Source organism: Carcharodon carcharias, chromosome 5 (genome assembly GCF_017639515.1).
Source record: "Carcharodon carcharias isolate sCarCar2 chromosome 5, sCarCar2.pri, whole genome shotgun sequence".
Taxonomy (NCBI): domain Eukaryota; kingdom Metazoa; phylum Chordata; class Chondrichthyes; order Lamniformes; family Lamnidae; genus Carcharodon; species Carcharodon carcharias.
Genome location: NC_054471.1, coordinates 158,479,037 through 158,494,596, shown reverse-complemented (window position 1 = coordinate 158,494,596; position 15,560 = coordinate 158,479,037). Strand labels below are relative to the sequence as shown.

The following is a 15,560-nucleotide window of genomic DNA, read 5'->3' as shown; positions in this document are numbered from 1 at the left end:
GGGTCACTGAGGGCACCTCCCTTGAGGTGGTGCCCGACTCCAGTGCACTTAATACCCCCGAGGTACCTTCAAGCTCGTCAGGGGACTGCAGCTTTCTTAATATAAAAAATGTTAATGGGTCATTGGGTGGCGGCAAAAAGGAAGGCCTTCACACTCCCTCCCAAACCTTGGCACCGGGCGTCCTGGTTCTTGGTCAGGAGCTCGTCCTGAGCTCCCCAAACGACCCGGTGCTAGGAGGAGAGCGGGCATCAGAACTGCCGCTGCCTCTGGCCCAAAAAGTTCAGAGGAGACCAGAGAGGACCCCTCTGGCCTTGATCCTGGGGGTGGGATCGAGGCACGGATAGAGCCAACTGGCAACTCCGTATCAGCCCCCGTACTCAATGCGGGGGAGGGGTCAGAAGCTGGAGGCGACGACCCGGAGGAGGACGGGGTGTCGGTGGTGAGCGTTGGGGATTACGCAGAGTCGCTCTCAAGCGAGGCGGTGGATCCCCTGGTGCCCTCCACTGACTCCCCCCTCATCCCCCCAAGGGAACTCCGGGACTTTTTTGTCGGGGCACCGCGGTCGCCGAGACAGGGTTCATTTGGCCTTGGACCGGTGGCATTCGTTTCTGCTGGTGTTCTGGTCCACTCGCGAGGCTCTCAAGTCTCCCGAGTTGGATAGGAACGCACGGCGGAGGGTCCAAACGTTTCTCGCTGGGCTCCTGAAGGAGAGGAAGGACTAAAAAGTCCTCTTCTTTTTTTAACTACTTACGGTGAAGTTTTGATGTACCTTTGACAATGAAGACGACTATAGCCAGCCTCAACATCCGCGGCAGCAGGGGCGCACAGCGCAGGTTCCAGAACTTCTCGGTCCTCAGGGACAGGAAGTATGCGTTGTGCTTCCTGCAAGATACCTATACCGTTCCGGGAGACGAAGCCACGTGGCTCCTGGAGTGGCGAGGGGGGGGTCTAAATGAGTCACCTAGCCTCCAATTCGGGCGGGGTGGCTATCGTGTTGGCCCCGCATTTTCAGCCGGAGATCTTGGGGGTCAAGGAGCCAGTGCCAGGCCGGTTGCTGCACCTGACTGTGCGTCTGGGGGGGGCGGTGCTTCACTTTGTGAATGTGTACTCTCCCCTGGGCACGCAGCAGCAAGCAAACTTCTTTGAAGAAGTGTCCACTCATCTTGGCTCCATCGACGCTGGCGAGTGCGTCGTCCTCGGGGGGGATTTCAATTGCACCCTCGGGGTCTGGGACCGTCACAGTACCCAGCACTGCACGCGAGGTGTGAGTAAGTTGCGTGACCTGGTCAGGTCCTTCGACTTGCTGGACGTCTGGCGAAATCTCCATCCTGACTCCAGCGTGTTCACCTTTGTGTCACCTGGAGTCGGAGCATCCAGACGCGACCGCCTTTACGTTTCAAAGGTGTACGTGTCCTGCGTTCCAGCTGCTTCTATACAGCAGGTTCCGTGCACGGACCACCTTCTGGTGTGGGCGGAGCTCACTTCGTTCTGCGTTCGGACGGGGTCCGTGTACTGGCATTTTAATAACCTGTTGTTGGAAGACCAGTGGTTCCTGGACTCGTTCCGTCGCTTCTGGGCCGGCTGGAGAAGGAAGCGGGGAGGCTTCCCCTCCTTGAGGCTATGGTGGGACATGGGCAAGAGTCACGTCCGAGTTTTCTGTCAAGAGTACGCGAAGGGGTCGACAAAGAGACGCAAATCCAGGGTCGAGGAGTTGGAGAAGGAGGTGCGCGACCTGGAGGCACGTCTCCGTCAGCCCGACGTGGACCCGGCCCTGTGGTCAGTGTACGATGAGAAGAAGGGCGCGCTGCGGGACCTGCAACTGGTCGGGTCTCAGGGAGCGTTCGTGAGGTCGCGGATCTGTTTCCTTAAGGAGATGGACCGCAGCTCCCCCTTCTGCTCACTGGAAAAAAGGCACGGGGTCCGTAAGCAGCTCCTTACGCTGCTGGCCGACGACGGATCCCTTGTCTCGGATCCGGAGGGCATCAGGGCCATCGCCCAAGATTATTACACTGCCCTGTTCTCTCCGGATCCGTCCAGTGAGGAAGCTTGCAGAGTTTTGTGGGAGGACCTGCCGCAGGTCGGCCCGGAGTGCGCCGGAAAGCTCGACTCCCCTATAAGTCTGGGGGAGCTGACCGGCGCACTCGACGGTCTTTCTAGGGGCAAATCCCCGGGACTAGACGGGCTGACCGTGGAGTTCTTCAGGGCGTTCTGGGACGTCTTGGGGAGCGACTTCGCGGAGGTCCTGAGGGAGAGCATTGCTACCGGGGAGATGCCCCTTTCGTGGCGCAGGGCCGTGATTGCCCTGCTGCCGAAGAAGGGGGATCTCCGCCTTCTGAAAAACTGGCGCCCGGTCTCCCTCCTCAGCACGGACTACAAAATCTTCGCCCGAGCCATGTCTTCTCGGCTCGGCACCTTGCTGGACCACATGATCCACCCTGACCAGTCCTACACCGTCCCGGACCGAACCATTTATGATAACATCCATCTGGTCCGGGACATCATCCACTATTCCCAGAGGGCTGGCCTGTCGAGCGCCTTCCTGTCTCTCGATCAGGAGAAGGCGTTTGACAGGGTGGATCACGGATACTTACTCGGAACTCTGCGAGCGTTCGGGTTCGGGACGCATTTTGTCGCCCGGACCCGACTTCTGTACACTGCCGCGGAGTGTCTAGTGAAGGTTAACGGGTCCCTGACGGCGCCCCTTCGCTTTGGGAGAGGGGTACGTCAGGGCTGCCCCCTGTTTAGCCAGTTGTATTCTATTTGCGTGGAGCCTTTCCTGCGCCTCTTGCGGAGGAGGTTGTCGGGATTGGTTCTGCGCGGGCCGGGCATCGGGGTGGTCCTTTCGGCTTACGCCGATGACGTGCTCCTAATGTTTAGTGACCTGGCTGACCTGCGGAGGATGCGCGAGTGCCAGGAGGTCTACTCTGCTGCTTCTTCTGCCAGGATCAACTGGGAGAAATGTTCTGGACTCCTGGTCGGTCAGTGGCAAATGGATCCCCTACCCGAGGAACTCAGGCCTTTCACCTGGAGCAGGACCAGCCTCCTCTACCTGGGGGTCCATCTCTGCCCTGCTGAGGAATCCTGGCCGGCGAACTGGCAGGAACTGGAGACGAAAGTCACCGCTCGCCTGCGGCGCTGGACAGGACTGCTCCGAGTGCTATCTTACCGTGGTCGAGTTCTGGTCATAAACCAGCTGATCGCCGCCATGTTGTGGTATCGACTGGTCACTTTGACCCCTCCCCCGGACTTTGTCACAAGAATCCAGAAATTGTTAGTCGACTTCTTCTGGGACAAAAGATTGCACTGGGTCGCTGCTGAGGTTCTGAGTCTCCCGCTTAGGGAGGGTGGTCAGGCGCTAGTGTGCTTACGCACACAGGTGGCGACTTTCCGCCTTCAGACCCTGCAGCGATACCTCTACGTCGAGCCTCCTCCTCGATGGTGTGCCCTGACGACGTATTTCTTCCGTCAGGTGCACGGCCTGAATTATGACGTGCAGCTCCTGTTTATAGAACAGATGGGCCTCGGTGGCTCCTTGCAGACATTGCCCGTCTTTTACAAGGACCTGATCAAAGTCTGGAAAGTGGTCGCCTCGCAACGCAGCTCTCCCCCGTCAGGAGTAGCGGCTATTGCCAGAGAGCCGCTGCTCAGGAATCCGCCCCTCGGTCCTTTTCAGTGGTTGGCGGAGAGGAGGGCTGTGGCCGCAGGGGTGACCAAGATCGGGGACGTGCTGGATGGCGGAGGACTGTGCTGGATGCTCCCGCAGGAGTTGGCGCGACGCGCGTCTGTGAGTGTCCAGGTCGCAGGTGATGCCATCTAAGACCTGAGAACGGTCGTGCTCGGACCCGATGTTATTTTGGGTCTTGAGGTGGCCCAGGTGCGTGATGGTCTTCCGTCTGAGCGTTCCCCTGTTCGGACGGAATTCCACATTGGCCCCAAGCCCCGAAGCCTCCCTCGGGTGCTGGTGCCCCGCAATATGAGCCGCCTTGGGGACATGCCCTCCGTGCCTTTTGGCACGGCAAAGAGGGGCTTTTTGTATGGACTGCTGCTGCACACTTTCCATTTTCTCGCCCTTGTCCGCCGCCCGGACATGCCGTGGCGTGCTTTGTTGCCGTCCAGTGGCGGAGGCCCCCGTTGGGAGGCCCTCTACGGATGTGTCCTCCCCTTTCTATCGGGGACCTGGGTTGGAGGGTGTTGCATGCAGCAGTCCCGTACAATAAGAGGATGCATAGGTTCACGGACTCTCAGGACACGTGCCCTTTTTGCGGTCTTGTGGAATCCGTGGACCATGTATACATAGGGTGTTGTAGGCTGCACTCCCTTTTTAGTTATTTGAAAAACCTTTTATTGATGTTTTGTTTGCACTTCAGCCCCACGCTCCTGATCTACGGGCACCCGGTGCGGAAGGGGGTCGGGAAGGAGGAGGACCTCCTCGTGAACCTGCTCCTGGGCCTGGCCAAGTTGGCCATTAACAGGTCCAGGCAGCGGGCGATCGATGGGGGAGTCCCGCCTGATTGTTTGTCCCTCTTCCGCGGCTACGTTCGCGGCCGGATGTCCCTGGAGAGGGAGCAAGCGGTGTCTGCTGACACGCTCGAGGCCTTCCGTGCTCAGTGGGCACCGCGGGGACTGGGGTGTTTTGTTGACCCCTTTAATCACATTTTGATTTAAAGATTGTAAGGTTCCTTTAAATTTTGTCCTTGGTTTTACAGCTGACCTGAATTAGGGGCTGTGCCTGATTTATCCCAATTTTGTTGATTTAGTTTAATTGGTTTCATTTAAAAAGATTATCAAGAGTTCAAATCTCACAATGGCAAACTATGAAACAATGTAACTTCACCTGAATAGGAACGGATGGAAACGGGTTTGTACTCGAAAGAGTTACAACTGAATATCAGAGAGCTGACATCAGTACTGGCTTGATAAGCCAAATAGCTACTGAGTCACCAGATACAGATTGGGACCCACCACTAAGTATATAAGTGAATTGCAGGGATTTAATCACAGAATCAGAATCACAGAATCTTAATGGCACAGAAGGAGGCCACTCGGCCCATCGTGTCTGCACCGGCTCTCCAAATCAGCATTATGACCTAGTGCCATTGCCCTGGCTTTTCCCCGTACCCCTGCCACAATTTGCATCGTGTTCATGAATTCAACAGGTTTATGCAGATTGAAAACAGTGAGGGACTTCAGGATTGATCCCTGGGATAATCCACTCTACATTTTCAACGACTAACATCATTCTTGCAATGAGTATGCACTTTCAGCCAATTTCCTATCCACCTAAAAATTAAGACTGGAGAAGTTAGGGTTGTTCTCTTTAGAGCAGAGAAGGTTAAGAAGAGATTTAATACAGATATTTTTAAAATTGGAGCCATAGAGTCATTTATGGTGTAGAAGGAGGCCATGTGGCCCATTGAATCCATGCCGTTTCTACGCAGATTAATCAAGTCAGCCCCACTCCATCCCTGTAGCCCTGCCAGTTTATTTCCTTCAAGTGCCGATCCAATCTCCTTTTGAAATCATTGATTGTTTCCACTTCCACCCTCTCATGGGCAGCAAGTTGCAGGTCATTGACACTCACTGCTTAAAAAAAGTTCTTCCTCACATTCGCCCTGCATCTCTTGCCCAAAATCTTCTATATGTGTCTCCTAGTACTTCAGCCATCAGCTAATGGGAAGACTTTTTCCCAGTCCCCATTATCTAAGCCTGTCATAATCTTGTACACTTCTATCAACTCTCCTCTGAACCTCCTTTTCCCCATGAGAAAAGCCCCAGACTTTCCAACCTAATCTTGTAACTAAAAGCCCCATCCTGAAACTATACTAGTAAATCTCCTCTGCGTCCTTTCAAGGACCCTCAAGGACATCTTTCCTGAAGTGTGGGGTATTGTAGCTGGGGCCTAACCAAAGCTTTATAAAGATTTAGCATAACTTGCCTGTTTTTGTAGCAGTGCCTATATCTATGAAGCCCAAGATGCCACATGCTTTGCTAATCACATTCTTAATATGTCCGGCCACCTTCAAAGACCTATCCATATGAATCCCCAGGTCACCTGTCCCTGCTCATTCTTTAGAACTGTGTCATTGAATCTACATTGCCTCTCCCTATCCCTTCTGCCAATATGCATCACTCACACTTGGCTAATAAATTCCATCTGCCGCTTGTCTACTCATTCTACTAGCCTATTTTTGTCTTGTTGCAGGCGATTCATATCATCTTCCCTGTTTGCCGTCATTCCAAGTTTGTTATCATCGGAAAATTTTGACTTTTTTTCGTATTCCAAGATCCAAGTCAGTTATACATAGCAAAAAAAGCAGTGGTCCTAGCACTGACCCTTGGGGAACAGCACCATCTACTACCCTGCAGTTCAAAAATAACCATCTATCATGACTTGCTGCTTCTATCATTAACCTAATTTTTAACCAATTGGATACTGACTCTCCTGTTCCATAAGCCTCAATTTTGTTAACCAGCTTTTTATGTGATCCTTTATCAAACAGTTATAGGGGGTTTTGATAGAGTAAATAAGCAAAAATTATTTCCATTGGCAGAGGGGTCAGTAACCAGAGGATATAGATTGTCACTGGCAATAGTGCTAGAGGTTCCATAGTGAGTTGTTGTGATCCGGAATGCACTGCCTGAAAAGCTGATGGAGGCAGATTCAATAGCAACTTTCAAAAGGAAATTAGATATATGTTGGTAAAAGAAAAAAAATGGTGTAGGGCTGTGAGGAGAGAGCTTGGAAATGGGACTAATCATATAACTTTCAAAGAGCTGGCACTGGCACAATGGGATGAATGGCCTCTTGTGTTTTATGATTCTACGTTTTAAGCTCTTCTCTCATTCCCTTGGAGTTTGACCTTTAAACCCTATATATATTGGTTTTAAGACTTCCTGTTTCTCCCAGACCGTATCAAATCTAATCGTGTAATGGCTGCTGGTCTCCAGTTTTGCAGTACTTCCATTCCCAGTATGCTGCTTTCAGGTCAAAATGTGAAGTACTGACTCAACCCAGGTCAAGCAGCAGTCATACAATACACACAGTATAAACGCAGCCTTGGGCATGGAGGATTCAGGATTACAACTTAATGTTATTGTTTCATCTGCATCTAAAATAGTGAAATCGAGAAACAAATCTGGAAAAATTTGATGTGTATCAACACTGGAAATAAATTTTCAGCTACCTCAATAAGACTTATAATTCTCACCGAGTTTCTATAAAACTGGCCCGCTATTATTTTTATGATTAAACTCCCAGAGGAGATTGGATGGTCCATTTATATTTGCCTTGCTTTGAGTCTGCACGTGAAAAATAATTTAGAGAAAGACTTGTATTTTTATGGCACTTTTCTCAACCTCAGGTTGCCCCCAAAGTACTTTATAGCCAATGAAGTGGTATTGAAGACGTGGCACTGTTGTAATGTAGGAAACATAAAGCCAATTGATGCACAGTAAGCTCCAAACACCAACATGATAATGACCAGGTATTTTTTTTTCAGTGATATCGATTGAAGGATATATATTGGACAGAACTGGGAAAAATTCTGCACCCCTTCTTCAAAATGTTGCTGTGAGATCTTTTAAGCTCACCTGAGAGGTTTAAGATCTCACCCAAAAGACAGCATCTCTAAAAATGTAGCACTCCCTCAGTACTGAACTGGATTGTCTGCCTTGATTTTTGCTCATCTCCTGGACTAAGGCCTGAATCCACAACCTTCTGGCTGTAAGGCCAGCGTGTTATCCACTGAACCATCACTGTTAGTTTGGAATGGCTGCAGCTGTGTGCGTGTAGCAATGTATCACGCACGATAAAACACACTCAATTTTCTTTTACTTCTGCCAGGATTAGAATCAACCTCTGGATCCTTGAGATTAGAAATATTGTTTACACCAGTAGATCAAGCATGAATTGGATATGTATGTAACTTCCAGCTGCGAATATATATAGGGCAAAATTTTGCTCTTGAGTGGGCAGGCCCCACCGGCTCGGTAGCGGGCAGGCAGCCGATCGCCGCCGTCAAAATGGGCTCTGCCGCCATTTTAAGTGAGCGGGCCAATTAAGGCCCACCCAGCATGTCGCCCGATGGGAAGTGCTATGCACTTCCTGTGTGGGCGGGGGGGATTCCCCAGCTGCCAGTACCGTCTCAGGAAGATCAGGGAAATGTTTGTAAACTTCAAAAATAGAAAAATAAAAAAACGATTAACATATCCCCCTCATGACAATGTCTCATGCCGATGGATGAGGTTTCATGTTTTTTCAGAAGCCCGCTGGGTCTCCTGGCCTGCCCGCCAGCCTTAAGGTTGGACGGGCAGGGCCTTTAATTGGCTTAATTATCCTGTCAATGGCCTCAATTGGCCATTGACAGGTCGGCACCGCCCACCTTCCTGAATATTTAAATGGAGCGGGATGACATTGGGGGGTTCCCCCCGACGTCATCCCACGTCATTTTCGCGTTGGCGAGCAGGTCACGCCCCCAACTCACTGACAGAAAAATTCTGCCCATAGTTTCTGTAAATTTATTAGAAAGAAGGAAAAGCAATCAGACTAACTAAAATATTTTTTGTATTCAAATACATCCTTAAAATAAGGTTTCTAATAAAAACATTGATGATTCACAGTAATAGGGTTAAACTAAACACACAGGTCAGCCATGATCAAATTGAGCAGGTCAAAGGATTGGTTGCCAACTTTGCAGAATATATTCTTGGCGATTTCATCATTAATCTAAGTCAGACCTATTTTCAAGTAAACCCATCCCTGGAAGTCAGTTACACATCAGAACCAGCATGGATGCAGTTGCTGAATTTATGGTAATATCTAAGCATTTCACCTGTCATTTGTGGGGAAGCAAATGAGAACCCCAGTGAGCTAAACCTGTGTATTGAAGCTGTGTGTTGATATGAGAATACAAAAGGCAGTGCTTTATTATTAGAGTTGAAGGCATCAAGTAAACTGACAGTCATAAACGCCCCTGTTTTATACATTTGTGCCCTTGCAGATGTGTGTGTTGAGACTACTTCAAGTAATCCGATCAGTGGAGAAAATTGAAAAGATTCTTCACTCTCAGTCTTCCAAAGAGGCTTCACCCTTAGAAACAAGTGGGTAAGTGTTGGATTCTCTGCATTTTTGAAACATCACAACTAAGCATTCCCCTGCTGTGCATCCAAAGTAAGACTACACCCCCTTGTGACTTGAGGACAGCATGAGGGAGCAGCTGGTTGTTGAGGTACAACCTAGCCTAATGGATAGAGTGACAGCTCTCCCTTGATCTAGAGTTATGGACAATAAAAATGAGGGTGAAGTTAGTGATTGTCAACCATAATGGTTCTCCCTTTTTATTGATGAAATCTTGTTTATCTTGCGGAGAATGGGCCAAAAATTAGTCACTGGGATTTTTAAAATGGAAGCTGTGGCTCCTTGTTCCCTTTTGCCCTTTTTTGAGTTGGAGATATATAAAAACCTGCCTAGAGGAATTAGGTGTAGAGATGGTTCCACCTGAGAGGGGAGATCAGAACAAGGGGTCATGAATATAAAAGTCATTAATAAATTCAATTCAGAATTCAGTGGAAACTTCTTTATCGAGCAAGGGGTAAGAATATGCAACTCGCTGTCACAAGGAGTGGTTGAGACAAGTAACATGGTTACATTTAAGGAGAAGCTAGACAAACACATGAGATAGAAGGAAATGCTGATAGACTGAGATGAAGGGGGATGAGAGGAGATTAATGTGGATCATAAACATTGGCATAGACCAGTTGGGCTGAATGGGTTGTGTCTGGGTTGACCAATGCAAATTTCTTCCAGCTGATATACAAATAATTTAAATCGGATTGTGTGCAAATTTATTAGAAAGGAGAAAAGCAATCAGATCGATCAAAATATATTTTTGAAAATTTGTGATTCTTTTTTAAATATAGTGTTTTGATTCAGCCTCAAAATAAGGTTTCTAATAAACACATTGATGATTAACAGTAATAGGGTTAAATTAAACACGTAGATCAGCCATGATCAAATTGAACAGTTCAAGGGATTGGTTGCCAACTTTGCTGAATGTATTCTTGGGGGTTTATCATGATTTCCCACTTCTAATGGCCATGCTGGTCAAACAGCCATTTTTCTCCATTTCCAACATTTCTGTAACTAATAAGCATTATTGTACAAAAAAGGGATGGGGGGGAAACATGCATTTTTTTTCAATGCCACTGTGATTTTTCACCCAGGTTTTGTGATATCCAAGAGATTAAACTTCAACCCTGGAGACACTGGGGCAATCCAGTTCGAGATGGGAAATGGCCTCCTCCTGTCCCTCATCTTTAATATGCCTTTGAATAGCTCTTGTTTTTATGCTGACATCACAGTATGTTTCAGAAGCCTGGGCTGGAATTTGATAAATGGGACCCACTCCATTAGCTTCAGGGAGAAGCTGCAGCCTGAGCTTCTGTAGAATTTCCCTTTGTGCATGAGTAGGATTGTATCACTGTGTAACAGCCTACCATTCACAAGTGTAAGAGTGTACCTCCTCTTGATGTAGAAAACATTTCTCAATTTATTTTAATTTTTCCTTCAAATATTTGAAAACAAGCTGCAGAATTAACAACATTATACATTCTCTTGTGTTTTTGTTGTCCACTATGCTTTTCCTTGAGTGTTCCTGACTATAGACAGGTTTTTAAAAAAATACAAGTTTAAACTTAATTAATATGTAAAGAGGTAAAAATTCCAAAAATTATTGTAGCTGATAGATTTGCTGGGTTGGAGCTTTTATGTAATTGAGGTTCACTGCTTGAAGTAACACTAAACTGTCCCCTAAGTTAAATTGGCAGGTCTGGTTCCAGTACCCCACAAGGATCGTGTGTATAAGCATTGGTGGATGTATTTGCTTCTGAGATTAGACTGAGACACATGGTTGAGGGAGTTTTACGCTGCATCCAATCTGTTTGCCACTTTATTACAAGAATTAAGTGCACAAAGTGGAAAAGCTTTTGTGTAGAAATGACAACATAGAAGCAAGCTTTTCAGCCTAGAGAGTCACTGCGAGTATTTATCCACAACAGCTTGCATTTATATCATGCCTTTTAATGTAGAAAACCATCCAAAAATTCTTTATAGAAGCATAGTCAGATAAAAAAAACAACCCTGAACCAAAGGAGGACATATTTTGGTCAACAAGGTGGGCTTTAGGGAATAGAGGGATTTGAGAGGTTTGAGGAAGGAATTCCAGAGCATAGGCCTAGATGGTTAAAGGTATTTTAACCCAATAGTATGATGAAGGAATTTTGGAATACATATAAATAAGTCTTAATCCCTTACAACCACCCTGTTTCCAAATCATCTAATTTTCCTTTAACTGCCTGTCTAATTTATTCCCAAATGCAAGCATAGTCACTGTGTTTCAGTCACTAATTCCAGGGCTGTTCTATTCCTGAGCAATAACGTCCTTCACCTTGATTTCAAAAATCCACCCTAGTCCAAAAGAAGCTGCTAAGGGTTTTGTCACTGCTTCTCCCGGCATTGCAGTGTATGTGACACCCTGCTTGGAGTTACATAAGAGGCCAAGACTGCCCTTCAAACTCCCCTGCCTCTGCCTCAGTCTGCTCTTTCTGGCAAGCTGCTGAGATGAGGGAAATATGTAGTTGATCTGTGCCACATATTGCCACCCTGCCACCCTTAATTCTGTTCTCTGGAAAGTTGCTTATACATTCAGCCAAATTTTGGGAGAACTGACCTATAGTTCATATCAGGCATCCAGATTTGACTGGTGTCTCAGCTATGATAGATTTTCTTTATGGACAGTGTGAAGTGGCTCTCGACATCTTTGCAGTTGTCGTTGACTTTTTAAATGCTCTGAACCAACAAATTGTTTCGTTTTCTTTTCATTGTTGTGCTTTTTCTTTACAGTCCTCCCTTAGCTGGGCAGATGCTGGAAAGAATTGGGACTGAATTTAACCAATTACACTTTCACGCTGTGCAGAGCAAGGGAATGCCCCTTTTGGACAAAGTGAGACCTGTAAGTGTGCACCTTGCTATTGGGTTTGTTGCCGTTCTGATTCTGCAACAGAAATTATGAATGTGTAAAAAGACAAGGGCACTCTGTAGACTAATCACAAAAGCAGGCAAACTGGTCATAAGGAGCCTTTAATTATGCAGAAGTTGCAATCTGCCCCCAAAGCCTTTGTCGCAATAAAAGGTCCAATAATAGATGATAAACAAGTGATGACAAACAGGAAAAGACCCTCTGATCTGTGCAGCCTATCCCACACAACTGCGGTGTCTTGTGCATCACAATTCTGACACTCCTCACGCTACCTGAAACCATGTGATTTCCTGGAAGAGGTGAAAAGCCAGCTGAAAAATCAAGGCCAATTATGGAGCAGAGATCCAGAAGAATCCTCTCTGACCGCTTTAGGCAATGGAGATGTAATTCACTCTGGCCCAGATTAATGGGATGCAGTAACCTACCTTTTGTATAGGGTAATCTCCATCGCCAGTCACAAACAGGCTCCACTCTCACTTGGAGTAATAAAGGAATCTCACAGAACTTTGCTGCTGTCCTTAGTTTTCATTTCTTGCTAATTGTCCCTGAACTTCCCAATTACTTTAAAACCTAGGAACTGGGGTCACTTTCATCCCAGATGCCACTACCAAACACATCTTCCCTTCACCCCCCTTATCGGCATTCCGTAGGGATCGCTCCCTCCGGGACACCCTGGTCCACTCCTCCACCACCCCCTACTCCTCAACCCCCTCCTATGGCACAACCCCTTGCCCACGCAAAAGATGCAACACCTGCCCCTTCACTTCCTCTCTCCTCACCGTCCAAGGACCCAAACACTCCTTTCAAGTGAAGCAGCATTTCACTTGCATTTCCCCCAACTTAGTCTACTGCATTCGTTGCTCCCAATGTGGTCTCCTCTACATTGGAGAGACCAAACGTAAACTGGGCGACCGCTTTGCAGAACACCTGCGGTCTGTCCGCAAGAATGACCCAAACCTCCCTGTCGCTTGCCATTTTAACACTCCACCCTGCTCTCTTGCCCACATGTCTGTCCTTGGCTTGCTGCATTGTTCCAGTGAAGCCCAACGCAAACTGGAGGAACAACACCTCATCTTCCGACTAGGGACTTTACAGCCTTCCGGACTGAATATTGAATTCAACAACTTTAGGTCGTGAGTCCCCTCCCCCATCCCCACCCCCTTTCTGTTACCCCCTTCTTTTTTTTTTCCCAATAAATTATAAAGATTTTCCTTTTCCCACCTATTTCCATTATATAAAATATAAAAAAAAATAAAAAAAAAAAACCCACTAGAGCTATACCTTGAGTGCCCTACCATCCATTCTTAATTAGCACATTCGTTTAGATAATATCACCAACTTTAACTTTAACACCTATGTGTTCTATTGTACTATTGTTGTTGACATCTTTTGATGATCTGCTTCTATCACTGCTTGTTTGTCGCTACAACCACACCAACCCCCTCCACCTCTCTGTCTCTCTATCTCTCCGCCCCCCACACACACACCTTAAACCAGCTTATATTTCAGCTCTTTCCTGGACTCGAACTCAAGTTCTGTCGAAGGGTCATGAGGACTCGAAACGTCAACTCTTTTCTTCTCCGCCGATGCTGCCAGACCTGCTGAGTTTTTCCAGGTAATTCTGTTTTTGTTTTCATCCCAGATTGTTGTGCTGGATCCTGAGATCTCTGAGTTTCAGGCGTCTCGTGGAATTGTCTGTTTCTGGTCTGCACTGTTTCTGATGGACCTGCCAGCTTCTCCAAGCTCTATAGTATATCTGGAACAGAGATGTATCAGTATTGTTATTTGAAATGATTTGGGGTAAATGAGATCAGGAGTAGCTCGTTCAGCTGTTCAACCCTGTTCCGCCATTCAGTAGGCGATGGCCGATCTGTATCTTCATCTATCCGCCTTGATTCTGTAGCCGTTAAAACCCCTGCCTGTCAAAATCCTATCAGTCTCATGTCTTGAAATGTCCAGTTGACTCCCCCAAACCTCATCTTGTGTCTTGAGAAAGAGTTCCAGATTTCCATGACGTGTTGTGTGAAGAAGCGCTCACTGATGTCACTCCTAAATTATCTAGCTCTAGTTTTAAGCTTATCCCCCCTCCCTTGTCTGGACTCCCCCCACCAGAGGAAATAGTGTTTCTCTCTCTACCCTATCAAATAATTAAGTTAAACATCTCAATTAGGTCACCCCTTTACCCCCTATCCCGAGTGAATAAAAGCCTGATCTATGCAACCTGTGCTCATAATTTAAAGTTTTTAGCCCTAAGAACATTCTGGTGAATCACTGCTGCTCCCAGTCCAAAGCCAATATATCCTTCCTTGTGTGTGGGGCCCAGAGCTAAATGCAGTACTCTAAATGAGGATTAACCAGAGCTTTATGAAGTTAATAGAAGGAGGAGCACTCCACTAATTCATGACAAGACAGCAAGACAATCCTAAAAGCAACTATGTACTTCTCTAATTTGAACTCTTTTTAGTTACAGTATAGAATGTTTTTGCATCTCTCCCACCAGTTAATTCTGTATTTGTATATGCCAGCACAATTCGCATCATGTATACTGAACTCTGTTTACAGCGAATAGCTGGAATCACAGCCATGCTTCAGCAGTCACTGGAAGGGCTGCTACTGGAAGGCCTACAGACTGCCAATGTTGAGATTGTACGTCCTTGTTTACGGACTTATGCAACCATAGACAAAACGAGAGATGCAGAAGCACTGATTGGCCAGGTGCTCGTGAAACCATATGTGGAAGAGGTGAGTAAGTGGATTGTTGTTCTAGGTAAGTTAGAAAGAATTTCACATTTTATCATGAATCTGACTTTTTTTTCAACTCCTCTTTGCTGTTTGAGTAAAGTTGCAGTGTCGAGAAGCGATGCATGAGATTCACTGAGGGGAGTCAAAGTTTGTCTGTTGTGGTGAAGTGGTGAGGAGGGTGAGGAGTAAAAGTAGGGAAAGGAGAGCACAGAGAATGCATTGAAAGGCGACTGCCTCAGATAATGAGATAGTGACCAGGGAACAGTGCCTTGATTTGGTGAAATGCAAGATCACCTCGAAGTGAACTGATGAGGTGAAAGCAGCACCTCGGAATGAGGAAGGAAGAGCAACTTGGAGTGAAGGGGAGAATATCACAGGAAGTGAGGTATTAAGGACAGAAGACCATCTCTGATTCTTAGGTGACACAGTGAGGAGACTATCTCAGGGAGTGAGATAGTGAAAGGAGAGGATTGGAGTTAAGTTGTTAGAAGGGGAGAGGATCAGGGAGCGATGCAGTGAGGGAAGAGGATCAGAATGATGGGGAGGAGGAGAGATGCGTGGGGAAAGAGTTGGGGAGTGAGGTGCTGAGGGGAGAAGTTTGGGCTGTGAAATGGTGAGGAGTGGTTAGGCTCGGGGAGGGAGAAGGTGAGGCAGGGAGGAGGAGAGAGGGTGGAGAATGAGGCGGCAAGGAGGAAAGGGGATTGGGGAGTGAGGTAGTGAGGCTGATGCATCTTTCATGCTCACTTGAGAGGACACATTATAGCTCTCTACCATGATCCTAAT

General features: G+C 47.3%; 1 protein-coding gene across 1 annotated transcript in view; it reads left to right on the top strand.

Annotated features, from left to right (window-relative positions):
- Nucleotides 1-15,560, top strand: part of cog2 (component of oligomeric golgi complex 2) — a 156,567-nt gene that overhangs the window by 97,495 nt on the left and 43,512 nt on the right. Inside the window, exons 5-7 of the mRNA XM_041188372.1 lie at nt 9,000-9,103; nt 11,900-12,008; nt 14,598-14,777. Coding sequence (XP_041044306.1) covers nt 9,000-9,103; nt 11,900-12,008; nt 14,598-14,777 — 393 coding nt within the window. The remainder of the gene's footprint in view (nt 1-8,999; nt 9,104-11,899; nt 12,009-14,597; nt 14,778-15,560) is intronic.